The sequence below is a fragment of the Ursus americanus genome, chromosome 15 (genome assembly GCF_024610735.1).
Source record: "Ursus americanus isolate L20-20 chromosome 15, mUrsAme1.1.p, whole genome shotgun sequence".
NCBI classification, from domain to species: Eukaryota; Metazoa; Chordata; class Mammalia; order Carnivora; family Ursidae; genus Ursus; species Ursus americanus.
In genome coordinates this window covers 2,766,786-2,781,241 of record NC_142141.1, presented here as the reverse complement: position 1 = coordinate 2,781,241, position 14,456 = coordinate 2,766,786, and the positions used below count along the sequence as shown (strand labels likewise).

At 57.7% G+C, this 14,456-nt stretch overlaps 2 protein-coding genes across 3 annotated transcripts in view; one reads left to right on the top strand and one right to left on the bottom strand.

Moving 5' to 3' along the window:
• The window catches only part of CDHR2 (cadherin related family member 2), a 35,489-nt gene extending 25,399 nt beyond the window's left edge, over window positions 1-10,090 (top strand). For both annotated transcript variants that reach the window (XM_045801079.2, XM_045801163.2), the window contains exons 18-32: window positions 1,293-1,362; window positions 1,509-2,114; window positions 2,845-2,916; window positions 3,286-3,335; window positions 4,688-4,839; window positions 4,981-5,089; window positions 5,180-5,268; window positions 5,732-5,800; window positions 5,908-5,985; window positions 6,080-6,140; window positions 6,221-6,345; window positions 6,869-6,982; window positions 7,064-7,144; window positions 7,395-7,452; window positions 9,774-10,090. In XM_045801079.2, the coding sequence (XP_045657035.2) occupies window positions 1,293-1,362; window positions 1,509-2,114; window positions 2,845-2,916; window positions 3,286-3,335; window positions 4,688-4,839; window positions 4,981-5,089; window positions 5,180-5,268; window positions 5,732-5,800; window positions 5,908-5,985; window positions 6,080-6,140; window positions 6,221-6,345; window positions 6,869-6,982; window positions 7,064-7,144; window positions 7,395-7,452; window positions 9,774-9,908 (1,869 nt within the window). In that variant the 3' untranslated portion in view covers window positions 9,909-10,090. The remainder of the gene's footprint in view (window positions 1-1,292; window positions 1,363-1,508; window positions 2,115-2,844; window positions 2,917-3,285; window positions 3,336-4,687; window positions 4,840-4,980; window positions 5,090-5,179; window positions 5,269-5,731; window positions 5,801-5,907; window positions 5,986-6,079; window positions 6,141-6,220; window positions 6,346-6,868; window positions 6,983-7,063; window positions 7,145-7,394; window positions 7,453-9,773) is intronic.
• Window positions 10,091-11,022: 932 nt separating this feature from the next.
• On the bottom strand, window positions 11,023-14,074 carry GPRIN1 (G protein regulated inducer of neurite outgrowth 1). The gene has a single exon (XM_045804004.2). It carries the CDS (start codon window positions 13,913-13,915, stop codon window positions 11,027-11,029), a length of 2,889 nt encoding a protein of 962 aa, XP_045659960.2. The 5' UTR covers window positions 13,916-14,074; the 3' UTR covers window positions 11,023-11,026.
• Between the last annotated feature and the right edge of the window lie 382 nt (window positions 14,075-14,456).

Sequence of the window (14,456 nt, the reverse complement as noted above, 5' to 3'; positions counted from 1 at the left end):
AAATGGGCGCCTCTACAATGCCCGTGATGTGGATGGCGCCCCCTAAGCCTGTGCAGTGCACAGCCCACACCACCCCACAGTGCAGCCCTGTGTGCCACTGGGGTGGGATGTGCTGCTTTCCTGCAAGGATCAGAGGGAGACCTCAGGGAAAATGGAGAAACAGAAGCCGAATTAGGACTTGTCAGCTTGTTCAGCTGTCCTTGGGGTGAAGTAGGCCATGAAGAAGGAAGAAAGCAGAACTGTGTTTAGTGAGCGAGTAGGTCCTTTCACACCCCCAAACTAGTCCTCACAACCGCCCCTAGAGTGGGGACTATGACCCCATCCTGCAGATGAAGACACTGAGGCTCCGAGAAGTCAAGTCACATGTGAGGCAGAGGCGGGGCTGGATTTAACTCAGAGCTGCGCTCTTGCCACCCCTGTGACTTAGGAAGCAGCTGGCCACATGCACTGAGCCAGAAACGCCATTCTGGGAAATCACCAGCAGAAAATACATCTAGTTAAGGGGGAGATGGCTTTGTTTTCAAAGATGTCTGTTGAACCATTCTTTAGAAAAAGCTGAAGGCAGAAGCAGACACGTGTGGGCTGCCCCGGGGAAGGGCTGGAAAAGCCAAGGGCACCCCCAGCATACACCGGTGTTTGGGGAGGAAGCAGTTTGGAGGCAGCTCCGTGCGGTGACAGCAGTGGCAGTCTCTGTAGGTGTGGGTGGCCAGGGCCGGAGAGGGTAGTTGAGAACAGAAAACAGTGGGCATCTAAGGCCAGGGCCAGGCCTAAGCCTTGGCAGGTGCCCGGAGTTCAGCTCTGCCTGAGCACAGAGCAAGTGTCCTGGGGTCGCCTGAGCTCAGGAGGGACGGGAGAAAAGAGGGGACAAGGGAAAGCTTGGGCCATGGGGCCTTTGTGGAAACAGCAGTATTGGTACCAACACAATAAATCTGAGAGATGGGGAGTCAAGCTGGGCCAGACAGGGACACCGATAGGGACTCAACCACCCTTCCTGAGAGCAGAGTCTGAGATGGCTCTGAGTTGTGGTTGGAGAAACAGGTTTAGGAGCTGGGGCTCCCTGAACGTGTAAAACTAACTTCTGAGGTCCTGCCACAGGCCTGCGAGCCCCAGGTGTGCACCCTGGGCTAGTTCTCTCCTCTCAGAGGCCCTTTTCTCATCTGTGAACTGAGGAGACGCCGAGTGAGAGTCTGTGCCTTGGTCAGAGGAAACGCGAGCTTCTCAGTCTGGCTCTGGGGAGGCTGAACCGTGGGGGCTCCTGAGGCCCCCGGGCTCAGAACTTCCTCTGCCCGCAGGACATCAATGACAACCTGCCCATCTTCAACCAGTCCGTCTATTCCTTCTCGGTGAAGGAGAGGGACCCAGGTAAGTCCTTTCTGAGTCAGGCCGGGCACTGGGGCTGGGGCCCAGTGAGGCATCTGACCCCTCCCAGGGGCACTTGAGGGAGGCGAGGGCAGAGGAAGCGTCCGTGGCTGGGCCAGGGTCCCTGTGAAGTCTGCCCTCATCCGCAGGAGAGCTGGTGGGCGTGGTGAAGGCCTGGGATGCGGATCAGACGGAAGCCAACAACCGCATCAGCTTCAGCCTGTCGGGGAGCGGCGCCAACAACTTCGTGCTCCGAGGCTCGCTGCTGGGGTCTGGGTGGGCTGAGGGCCACCTCTGGCTGCCCTCGGACGTGAGCCTGGACTATGAGACACAGGCCGCCTACAATCTGACAGTGAGTGCCGAGAACCCAGACCCCCAGGGGAAAGAGGCCACGGCGAAAGTCTTTGTGGCCGTGGAGGACGTGAATGATGAAGCACCCACTCTGGACTCAGCCTCGCTCCGGGGCATCCGCGTAGCTGAGAACGGCTCACAGCACGGCCTGGTGGCCCAGGTGATTGCCCGGGACGTGGATACCATGGCCCAGCTGGAGGTACAACTTGTGAACGTCATCTGTACCAAGGCTGGGGTCAACGTGGGCAGCCTGTGCCATGGCTGGTTCTCTGTGCTGGCCAACGGCTCGGTGTTCATCAGGCAGAGTGAGGCCATTGACTATGAGACCTGTGACCTGGTCACGCTGGTCGTGCGGGCCTGCGACCTCACCACGGACCCCCGCTTCCTGGCCTACAGCGACAATGGTGAGGCGGCCCGGCCCGCTGGGCTCGGGAGGCTGTGGCACGGGGGCCACGGGCTGGGGTCCGACTTCCGGCCCCAGGCCTTAGCAGCTGTGTCACCGGGAAAGTTGTGACACCTCCCTAAGTTTCCATCCCCACCTGTCAAGTGGCGCTGGGCAGTAGGTTGACCGCGAAGACAAGAACACGCGAGAAAAGCGTTTAGCGCGGTGCCTGGCACAGACTCGCTGGTGTCTTGGGTGCTCATACCCCCCTCTGATTGTGACGGCTTGAAGAACCATATTAACAGTCGCCTGCTTTGAGACCGTCCCGCAGCCGAGAGCTGGGCCAGGCACCGTTAAAAACACGTCTTTATGTTACTCCCACACAACTGGTGGGGTAGGGGATCCCTGTCCAGTTTTATAAATGAGGAAACTGAGGCAGACGGCGGCCAGATCAGTAACCCAGCTTACACAGCTAGCAAGCGTCAGGCTCATGTAGTGGCCAGGTGGCATGTACCCGGGCCGGGCTGTCCCGGCCGGATGATCTCGGACAAGGTGCTACCCTCTCTGAGGTATGGGGAGGATACTCTGTGCCGCAGAGGAAACTGAGTGAGCGCCCCAGGGCAGGAGCAGGGGGCAGTGCATAGGAGATGCATGGGAGGGAGGCAGCGGGGGGGGGGGGCATGGCTGAGGTGCAGGCTTTCTGGGTCAGGCCTCTGCCTAGAGGCCAGAACCAGCCAACCTTGTTCCTCTAGGAAGCCTCGCCATCACCATTGAGGACATGAATGACAACGCTCCCTATTTTCTGCCTGCCAATAAGACTTTTGGTAAGCGGCCAGCCTTTCCCTCCATACTCGGCCGGGATTTCCTTTGAGCAGCTCACATCGACCCCCCTTAGCGCCCTTGGAAAGAAAGGAAGGCCTTCAACAGGAGGGGAGACCGCAGCTCTGCCCCAACTCATATCGGACCCTGGGCCGGGGCCTCCCTCTTTGGGCCTCAGTTTCCCCATCTGCACAATGGGAGGCGGATGAGCTGCTAACTGATGACTCAGAGGCTGTTGTAATGGGGGGTTTTGATGGTAGAGAGGTTGAGGGAAGGTTTGGGGAGACTGCATCCTGAGCTGGGCTTGTGATCAGCGCTCAGCCAGGTGGGCGCTGGCCCTGACCCCAGTGACCCCTTCTTGTCCACACTTGTAGTTATCATCCCAGAACTTGTGGTGCCCAACCAGCAGGTGGCTTCTGTCCAGGTAAGCCCTTGGCTCCTGCCTTTGTCCATCACATTAGCCCCGGGAGACACAGGACCAAGGCCTTCAGGCCTTTTGGCTGCCCCCAAAATGTTTTAACACTAGAAAGGAAATTTATTGGCTCCAACATATGAAAAGAAAACCCCAGAATGGAGATGAACACTTGCCTAATTGATAGGATTAAACTCCTTTAATTGTCATTTGGTTGTCATAAAAATTTCATGACCATAAAAACTATTCGTAGGCTAGATTTTTTTTCACTACACCACAATTCTTGAGTCATACAGACAAATCATAACAACTGTAAACTAAATGAGTTCCTTGCAGATACATAATTTCCAGAGTGAAATTATAAAAATACTTTCAGGATTTTACGGCGTCGGACGTGGGAGTGTTTGTTAGAGGGTGCTGGGCGTGCCACGCGGGCAAGCGAGGCTTCCCACACAGCCCAGGCGCCCGGGTCTGGTGGGGCCTCTTACTGACCTGGGGTGCTGCCTGCACTCCTGGGGCTCAGTTTCTCTCCTGAAAGAAGCTGGCAGGTCCTGGCAGTGACGTGTGGGGTGAAGAGGTTGGGGGTATGTGCGCCCCTCCCTGTGCCATGGGAGGAGGCCAGCCTTCCCCACTTCGAGCTGTCTTCAGCAGGACAGGGTCTCCCTCAGAGCCCTGGTTTCCTCTCATTAAATGGGGATAGTAATTCTCTCTCCAGGTTTTTTCAAGCCTTAAAGAGTCCTCCAATCTTCAGCCAATTGCATTCCCATGTCGTGAGTGTGGCCATAGGCTGGAGCCATTTTCTTTAAATTGACTCTTTTTTTGAAATTTAATCACCAGCTTTGGTCTCAGTCTGAACAGTGGGCTCACGGGTCTGTGTGTTGGCTATATGTTTCTCTAAAAGGCACCAGAATTAACAAGAATATTTATGCCGTCTCCTCCAATCATTTCATGGCCCACTAGGGAAATTTGTACTCATGTCAGTAAACACTGAAATGAGGGATTTAAGGGAAGGAACACAGTAGGTGCTCAGGAAATTTGAGTGTCTGTATGGTTGTGTGTGTGTGTGTGTGTGTGTGTGTGTGTGTGTGTGGCAGTGGGTGGGGGGGGAAGCAGGGCAGGATTTCCACATGGGATGGACTTTGGAGAGCAACTTGTTGAGTTAGGGGCCAGAAGCAGGGACTTGTCCAACCCTGGGTTTGCAAAGCAAGCGCATCGTTTAAGGTGTTTGTTTAGTTGGGGGCGGCCCGGAGGAGGCTGATGGAGATGCTGGGACCAGCCTCCCAGGCCATCTCAGCTGCCGATTCCTGCTGGGGGTGGAGGGGTGCCTGGCCTGGCCCCTAGGTGTTGTCCATTCTTTCTCCCAGGCCAGAGACGATGACTCAGGGAATAACGGGGCCATCCTGTTCTCCATCCTCCAAGTGGATTTCATGACCAAGGATGGGGCCACGACCCCTTTCCAGGGCTTCTTCCGGGTCACTACCTCCTCGGAGGCCAACGTGTTCACTGGCAGCATTGAGTAACTGTGGGCAGCCCCTGGATGGGGGGGAGGCAAGGGGGTCCCAAGACAGTGAGTTCCCCACCCTGGGGGGTGTAAGTAGGTTCCAGAAGACTCCAGCTTGGGTACCAAGACTGAGCTGTGCTCATCTGTCTTCAATAGGCTGGTGACCAACCTTGATTCCACTCTCCAAGGCGCTTACCAAGTGACAGTCCAGGCCCAGGACACACCTTCAGTGGGTCCTGCTCTGGAAGCCAAAATCACCCTGGACGTGAGTGTTGGGCCCTGCCTCTAGCCCCGGGACCCCCTGCCAGCTCCTGGGTCCCTTGTGCCTCATGTGCCCCACGCCTCCCTCCTGTAGCTCTTCACTGTGGACCAAAGCTTGCGCGTGAGGTTGCAGTTCTCCATGACCAAGGAGGAGGTGGGCGCCAACATGGACGAGATTACCGCGTACGTTTGGAGCACCTAGAGGGGGCTGTGGGGAAGAACAGGGCCTGGGAGTCTGGTCCCTGACAAGACCTGGACGGAATATATGTCAAACCTGTCTCTGACCTGCACTTGATTTTGTCCCTGTCTTCTATCTGTACCTGTACCTGCACTTCCTTTCCCAGTGCTCCTAGAAGCCTAGGGTTGGCTGGGCAGAGCGAGGCCTAAACAGGGCCTCCATGTATAGTTGCGAAGGCTGTGTACTGCACAAGGGCACTGTGCTTGCTCAGTCCTAAACCCAGCCCCAGAGGAAGGGCCTGTCTTGTCTAATTTGCACAGAGGTGCTATCTTAGTAGACAGTGAAGCTGGCTGGAGGAGGCACCCCTTTCTAATTCACACAATTCCTAATTCCACTGGCAGAGTCCTGGCCACAGGCCTGGCCTAAGGCCCCTACCCTACGCCTCTGTGACATCTGCCCCCTTTTCAGGGCTCTCGTTCAGGCCACCAGGACTACTGTCTATGTTGTGAGCATTCAGGACATAGAATCCACGGCTCGGTGAGTGCCCACAGGCCCAGTGGTTGGAGTGAGGATGAGAAACAGCAGCATGAGGGGCCTGTTGGGTGGTTCTGGACTGTTTACTCTTTACCCCTCCCCCATTCCAGGGCCCGGGGCCGTTCCTACCTTGATGCCTATTTTGTCTTCTCGAATGGGACAGCCCTGACCCTTGATGAGCTGAGTGTGTGAGTGGGGCTCCCCTTGGGGCGGGCAGGAGGGTGAGCAAAGTGCCTGGGGCATGCCAGTGTCCCTCGGGTCTGAGTGGGACTCTGTGGCCAGGATGATCCGGAACGACCAGGACTCACTGATGCAGCTGCTGCAGCTGGGGCTGGTGGTGCTGGTGAGTGTCCGCTCGGCGGGGCTAATGCGGGAGTTGGGGGGGGGTGTCCACCCACAACCTCCCTCACACTTCTTCTCCAGGGCTCCCAGAAGAGCCAGGAGTCGGACCTGCCAAAGCTGCTCATCGGTGTCACCACAGGACTGGGAGTGGCTTTGCTGCTGGTCATCGTGCTCATGACCACGGCCCTCCTGTGTACCCGGAAGAGGTACTGCTCCCATCACCCCCGGGGTCTCCAACCCCACCTTTCCCACCATCCGAGACATCTGGTGGGTAGAGAAAGCTTGGGTTTAGGCATCCGGTATATCTGTATTTAATCCTCTGAGACCGTCGTGGCCACTTGGGTAGGTCATCTGCCCTTCCTGAGCCTCAGTTTCCTTTGCAGAATGAGCACAACACTAGATTCCTCAAGGCACACGAGGATGCAATGTGTGTCCTGCAACCAGCAAGATGTCTGGCACATACTATGCATTTCATAAATGCTGCCTCTTTTTCCTTTTGCAATATGTTTGGAGTCAGCAGCCATATATGCATTTGACTCCAGGCCTTGCCACTGGCCAGCCTTGACGAGTCAGTTCTTTTCTCTGGCTCTTACTTGTGCCCTCTGTAAAATGGCACTAACTCTCTGACCTGCCAGGGTTGTTGTGAAGTCACGCTCTCAGTGCCTGCACTGGGCACACAGTGGGTGTGCAGGGAAAGTAGTGACCCCCCCAGCCCCCGGTTCTCCACAGCTACCACCGGAAGCTTCGGGCTGTGAAGGCTGCCAAGGAGGCCCGGAAGACAGCGGCAGGGGTGATGCCCTTAGCCTCTGCCATCCCTGGGACGAACATGTACACCACTGAGCGGTGAGTGGGGGTCGAAGAGTGGGTAAGAGGCTCCATGGGGTGTCTGAAGTTCACAACTGCTTGAATAGGACTTCTCTCCAGGGCCAACCCTATGCTGAACCTCCCCACCAAGGACCTGAACTTTGAGTCCCAATCCTCCTCCAGTGACCTAGACCACATGAGGTAAGCAGTGACCCTCACAGCCATGCTGGTCAGAGGTGGTGGTGGTACAGGTGGTGATGGTGATGGTGGTGGTGGAGATGATGGTGGCAGAGTTGGTGGTGGAGGTGATGATGATGGTGGTGGTGGAGATGATGGTGGTGGAGGTGGAGATGGTCATGTGTTGATGGTGGTGGAGGCAATGGTGGTTCTTGGTCATGGACAAGGAAGACTGGGGCTACTAACTATCTGAGCTCCATCATCTCCCCCACAGTCTCAATTCCCTGGATGACAACTCTGTCGACCTGGAAAAGGACAAGGAGATAACCAAGGCAAGATGGGGGATGAGTTGGTGTCTGGGGCTTCTTGACTTGGGGTCCTTCTCTGAAGGGTGGGGTTCGGGACAGAGCTGAAGGACCTGTTGCCGACAGGCACATGTCTCTGCACCAGGCCCTGGGAAGCCCATGGCTTTGGAATAGGGTCCAATCCTTGCTTTTCTACTGGTTCACTGTGACTTGGGGTGGGTTACTGCCCTCTGGTTCTCAGTTTCCTCATCTGTAAATGGGGATCAGAACACTAACCATGCAGAGCTTTTTGAGGATGAAGTTAGAAAGGGTATGAAAACCACCTGGCATGAAGCAAGAGCTAAAAAATCTGGTTCCCTCAGTTTATACCCTTTGTATGAAAGCTGGCCGGGTGCAGGGAAGAAATCTGGAGGTGGACATAATCTAGTAGAGAGGGTAGGCTCAAATACACAGCAGTGCCACCATTTGTTCAGTAGGTGAGATGGTTCAATTAGATCAACAGTTCACACAGCCTGGGCTGCCACCCGGAATCACACAGGAGAACTCTTCAGACACGCCAATGAGGTGTCACAGCCTGGAGATTCTGATCCAATGGGTGGGGTGGGCCTGGGCTTGAGCGTGTTGTTAAAGTTCTTGAGGTTCTAATGTGCAGGCTAGAGAACCAGGGAGTAGATCAGCAGGCGGGGTGTGGGAATGTTGCACAGGGATCTGGCTGTAACGTGGAGGCCTCCAAACAGACCCCCAAAGCTGGAGGTCATGGATGGCAATCCAGGGTGCCAGGCACTGCTGAAGTGGGGTGGATGGCTCATTTCTGGTTGAAGATGGTTTGGGACCAAAACTCCAAAGAACATGTCTGCGGGGAACTGAGGAAGAAGAGAACACTCTTGTGGGTTAGAACTTGTGGCCAGGCAGGTGACCCCTGGTGGAGGCCAAGGCTGACCCCTAGAGGGGAGTGGAGTCCCAATTTCAGGTGGGGCTGGACCTGTGGGTTGGGAGGGGCAGGGAGCCTGAGAGAAGAGTCTAGAGAGGGAGAGAAGCTGGGCCACTGACAACCTTCAAAAGCCAGAAAAGAGCCAAGACTGTCCTAGGATGACAGGGGGTTGTTATATTTCAGAGAAATGAAAGGCCCAAGGTTCTACCACCTCTCCTGCAACAGTGGGTGGGCCTGGGGGTCTCTGGGTGAAGAACACAGGTGGGGTCTTTTTCCGAGGATCTCTTGGTGCCCCAACTTACCCAAGACCTCCATAAACGTTTGTGTGGAAGGTCTGAGAGACCTGAGAGGTGATCTAATCCAACCTTCACAAGCAACCAAGGCCAGAAGGCTCTGGGTGCTAACCTGCCTGAGGTCAGAAAACATGCAAGGCAAGGGCAGACCAGAACTCAGGTCTCCTGTCTCCAAGGGTAGGTTGAATTTTCCTAGGCTGCACTGCACCCACGGCTCCCACTGGGGGTCTATGGTGAGGACTCTGAGGAGCCCTGTTTAGTCCTTCCTGGGGCCCCTCAGATGTTCTACTGTTTACCAGGGTCCGGAAGAGCCCTAGTCTGGAAAAAGCCTGTGGAATGCCCTGGGGACGATGGTGGCAGGGACTCTGCCCCCATAGGTGTCCCTGTGCTGGCGCAGCTGAGCCTGGGGGATGGTTCACAGGAGGGCATCCTTGTGAGGAGGTGTGAGTGTGTGGCAAGCTGCATGGGGAGAGGGAAGAGGAAAGGCAGGAAGATGAGTGTGTGCCATGATGAACTGCAGGTGGGACCCTGGGTGTGACGTGGCCCTTTAAGGGTGGCAGAGGGAGATGCCGAATTCAACCAGGGGCAGCAATGGACAGTTTTTAGAGCCAACAAGACCAGTAATCCAAACCCTGCTCTGCCTCTTCCTGGCCGTGAGAGCCCTCTGAGCCTCAGTTTCCACATCTGTAAAGTGGGGTACAAGATCCCTCCCTCAGGGGGTTCCTGCAGGTACTGTAGGTAATGGATGGACTGCGCCCAGGACAGTGTCTGCCTTGGGGTGCAGGTGGCAGAAATTGGATCGGACTGACCCCTGGCACAGGACGCAGAGCCTGGCATTATTCAGGCTTGGGAAGGACACCAAAGTCCTGCTGTGTCCGTGGAGCAGGGCAAAGGCCAGAGTAGACCTCCCCACTCAGGTCCACCCCTTCACCTGTTCACCTGAGCCCATCTGCACCATTAGTGGCCATGGTCACCTCTGGGACACAGCCAGGAACCTGAGGCCCCAGGAAGAGCAGGTGGGACCCCAGTTAAGGAGCCATCTGTCATGGGCTTGAAGACTCCCCTAAGGACTGGGGAAATCACCCCATCTCTGCCCTTCACACTTTCCCTCCTTCTCCCCACAGAATGAGCCCCTACACAGTCCGATGGAGCTAGATACGGAGCCTCTGGGCGTGGTGCTGTCAGGAAGGAAGATGGACAGAGGCGGACAGCATGCGTTGCCCTTCACCAATGCTGGCCTGGACACCACAGACCTGTGATGTCCCTGTCACAGGACCCTTGCTGCAGAGCCCCACGTGGGCCCCCACTCTTCTGGTCCACCTCAGAAGAGGTCTTGTCACCCCAAACCACACCTACCCCTCTCTGAACACAATAACATATGCTACTCTGTCCCCTTCTGCTTGTAGCCAATCACAGCTGACAAGAATTGGGGGAAATTTTATTACCAATGTATATTGTGACAGTTTGTAGCCAAAAACTGTGGCTGGAGGGGTGGGAACGGGGTATTGAGTGGTCACAAGGGACTCGTGGGGCTCACAACACACAGGGATGAGGGGCGGGAGAGGGCAGCTATTAAAGGACAACTGTGGTTGTAGAGTGAGCTCTCTGTCCTGCCCCCAATACCCAAGACCAGCTGTCAGGCTGCCTGGGACCCAAGAACCTTCCATGAGCTTCTAACTGTGATTCCCAGACCTGTCTGAGACTCTCCTTTCAACTGCTGCCCCAGGCACTCCTGCAGCTGCCTTCCCCCGGTCAGGAATTGTGAACAGTGTCCAGTGAGGGTGGACAGGGCTGGGGGCGGGGCCAGATGAGGGGGAGACAGGAGTTGGGGACAACTACCAGCATGCAAGACATGCCCGGGCCATGGGGGCCAGCCCACTGCATGGACACACACACTCTTCCAGGGGCCCCATATTTGGAGCCTTGAACTCTCAGGGGTCTCACACACCAATCCTTGCACACTTGGACCTTTTGTACACAATCTCTCCCATTCTGGAGACCTGGCAGCCACTGAAGACTTCAGCCTACCAGTCTGGACATCTCAGGAGGCTGCCTCAGCTCTCAGGGCTGGGCCTGCTGGGCAGATCCCCGAGGTAACCCAGTGTGACAGGGAGGGAGAGGAGCTGAGAGCTGGAAGGGGACAGGGGGGTGTCAGAGCTGGGTTCGTGGTCCCATGACCATGAGGGGGCCGGGCAAGAGAGGGTTCATTGGTGAGTTTGGCAGGGGAGGGGGCTGGAAAGAAGAGGATGAGAAGGCCCTAGAGGCTGCCCACCCCTCAGGAGGCCTCCCGCCCGTTGAGGGGATCCCTTCTAGGATCTTGGGGTCAAGAAGGGAGCCTGAAAAGGTTGGAAACCCGGGCGTACAAAAGGGGAGCAGATCACTCGGCCGTGGGTCCGGCTCGGGAGCAGCACCGCGGCCGGCGCACACTCTGCAGCAGCGCGCGGAAGAGGCCGGGCGGGCGCTTGGCGGGACCCTCGGGGGGCGCGGCGCGCACCGAGCCCGCACGACCAGGGCCCGGGCGGGCGGCCGGCGGCGGCGGCGGCGGCGCGGGCGCCCCTTGGCGGCCGTGCTCCTCGATCTGTCGCTCCAGATGCTTCTGGATGGCCATGCCCAGCACCTCCACCTCCATGGCGGCGCCGTACACCTCCCACGTCATGCCCTTTTCGTCCCAGCTCACGTCGCGCACTGGCTCGGCCGCCTCCTGGGGCGCCACGGCGGCCGCCAGCGCGGAGCCGGGCCGCACCCGCACTTCGGGAAAGGCGGGCGGCGCTGCCGGCGGCGCTGCCGCCTGCGGCGTCATGGGCCCGGTGGCCACGGAGCGCGTCTCGGCGGCGCCCAGCGACACCTGCAGGCCCGCGTCCCGGCGCGAGGGTGGCCTGGGCGCGGGGCTGGGCGCTCGAGGCGCCGCCTGGAAGCTGAAGGCCGGGCCGCCCGCGCCGTCCTGCGGAGACATGGGGCTCACGGCCACCGACACGCAGGCCAGCGCGCCCGCCTGCGTCCCCGCGTCCTCGCGCGGCGGGGCGCTCGCCTCCCACGACGGCGCCTTAGTGAAGTTGTCGCGAGTCCGCGGCCCAGGCGGGGGCCCTGCGGCCTCCGGGCCGGGGCTTCTCTCGGCCCCAGCGGCCACCAGGTCTTTCCGGCCTAGGCTGGAGACCTCTGTGCTGGGCACGGGCACTGGCTCCAAGAGGCCTCCGCCACTACTGGCCCCCGCGGGAGAAGGGCCTGGGCCGCAGGGTTTGCCTTCTGACTGCCTGGAGGAGGAGGCCTCTGCCTTCTCCAGAGTCAGGGGGGCCAACTTCCCAGAGGCTGGGGACTCTGCTCTTCTTGGAGGCGCGGCATCGGCCTTCCCGGGGATCACAGGCTCCACCTTCCCAGAGGCAATAGGGTCTGCTTTTCCTGAGGCTTCCGGCTCCCCTTGCCCCAAGACCAGTGGCTTCTCCTGCAGAGATGCAGCCTCTGCTTTTCCGGATGAAGCAGGGCCCTCCTGCCCAAGGGGCTTTGTTTCTGCTTTGCCCTCAGACCTGGGTTCTGCCTTCCCTGAGGCCCTGGGGTCCACCTTGGCGGAGTTCATAGGATTCCCCTTCTCTGGGGGCAGAGGGTCCACCTTTCCCTCTGGGACAGCTTCTGCTTTTCCCAAGGATGCCAGGACTGTTTTTTCTAGAGTCACGGGGGCCACTTTTCCCAAAGACACAGAGTCCGCGTCTCCAGGAGGAACGCTTTCTGCCTTCCCTCTGCTCACGGCGTCTATCTTGCCCACGGCCAGGGGATCAACCTTCCCTGAGGCCGTGGGACCCACCATTCCAGAGGCCATAGGACCTGCCTTCTCTGAGGACAGTGGATCTGTTTTCCCCTCAGTCTCTGTCTCAGCTTTTACAGAGGATGAGGGCCCTGCTGTCCCCAAGAATTTGGGATTCCCTGGACCTGAGGGCTCAGAGTCTATCCTTCCTTTCGATTCAGGATTCACTTTTCCAGAAGATGATGTTTCTGTATTTCCCACAGAAATGGGATCCACGTTTGTGGAGGGCACGGGGTCCTCTGTTCGTGATGAGATAGTCTCTGTCTTTCCGCTTGACCTCGCTTGTGCCCGCCCAGGAGACAAGGGTTCTGGCTTTCCTGAGGGCCCAGGATCCACCTTTCCCACCCTGCCCGAAGACCCAGGATCCACGTTTTTCAAAGACGTGGTTTCTGTCTTTCCTGAAAATACAGCGTCCACCTGCCCGGCAGATGTGGTTTTGATCACTCTCACAGACGCGGGCTCTCCCTTTCCCAGGGAGGTAGGGTCCGTCTTCCCCAGGAACTGAGAGTCCTCTTTTGTGGAGGACACAGTTTCCACACTTCCCATACATGCAGGGTCTGTCATCCCCGAGTGAGTAGCATCCATCTTTCCTGAGGACCCCAGAGCCACTATTCCCGGAGACACAGGCTCAGTTTTGCCTGATGACCCTGCGGTCAGTGTTGCCAAGGACCCAGGGTCTAGCTTTCCTGCAGCTGCAGAATCTGTGTTTTCCAAGGACCGAGGATCCATCTTTCCTGAGGGCCCAGGATCTCTCTTTCCCAAGGACACAAGATCTGCCTTTCCCACCGAGGAAGCAGCCGCCTCTTCCGAGGCCACAGGAAGCTCCTTTCCTGAATACCTGGGCCCCTCCTTTCTTGGGAACTCAGGATCTGCTTGGGCAGGGGGTGCGGGATCCTCCCTCCCTGGGGGCACTGGACCCCCCTTGTCAGAGCACACAGGATCTACCTTTCCCAAGGGTCCAGGATCCTCCTTTCTCAGGGTCATAGGATCCATCCTTCCAGAAGACAAAGGATCCCCTTTTCCCAAGATTGCAGGCTCTGTCTTTACTACAAACATGGGATCTGCCTTCCTCAAGGACCCAGCCTCTTCCTTTCCTACGGAAGCGGAATCTGCCTGCTTTGAAGACTTGGAATCCATCTTCTCCAAAAACATAGGATTTCTGTTCTCCCAGGATGAGGGATCAGTTTTCACTGAGGACACAGGCTCTGGCTTCCCAGAGAAGGTGGTTTCTGGTGTCCCTGAGATCAAGGCTCCATGTGCCCCCAATGTCTCCTTGGTAGCTGCCTCTTGGGGAGGGATGTAGGTCAGGGAGGGGCAGGCCAGGCTCCCGGCAGGACCCTCAGAACAGGAGGCCCCTTCCCCAGCCCCACTGGGGCTGCTGTGTCTGGAGTCCATGCCTGGGCTTGGGGCGGGCTTGTGCCTAGGGGGTGCAGGGCTGGCCTTTTGCTGGGAGGGGCAGCAGTCCCTCATGGCTGGGTTCCCAGCCCCCAGGCTCCCATCCTGTGGGCAGCAGAGGGCTGTGGGCTGAGGTGCTGGGGGGCTGGAGTTCTTTCAAAGAAGCTGGAGCCAGGCTGGGTCTTCAGCACTGCCCAACTGCCCTCATGACCATACTTGTGCCCCAGGCCGCTATCTGGTTCTGAAACACAAAGAAAACAGACTCAGACTCAGGGAAGACCCAGTGGGGAGGAGACTTCATCTTCTCCTTCCCACCCTTCTCCTAGCAGCTGGGCCTCCTCACTGGGTTCTCTGCCTCCACCTGGTCCTCTCCTGTCCCACCATATCACTCCCCTGCTTCTCTGCTCCCAGTCGTCCTCTGGATAAAGGTCAGACTTCCTAAATGGCATTCAGGGCCCTTCACAAGTTGGCCACAGTCTTTTTTTCCCTTTTTAAAAAATTATTTGTTTATTTAAGAGAGAGAGAGAGAGAGAACATGGGGAGGGGGCACAGGGAGAGGGAGAGACAGTCTCAAGCAGACCCCACACTGACCTAGGAGCCTGATGCCAGGCGCGAT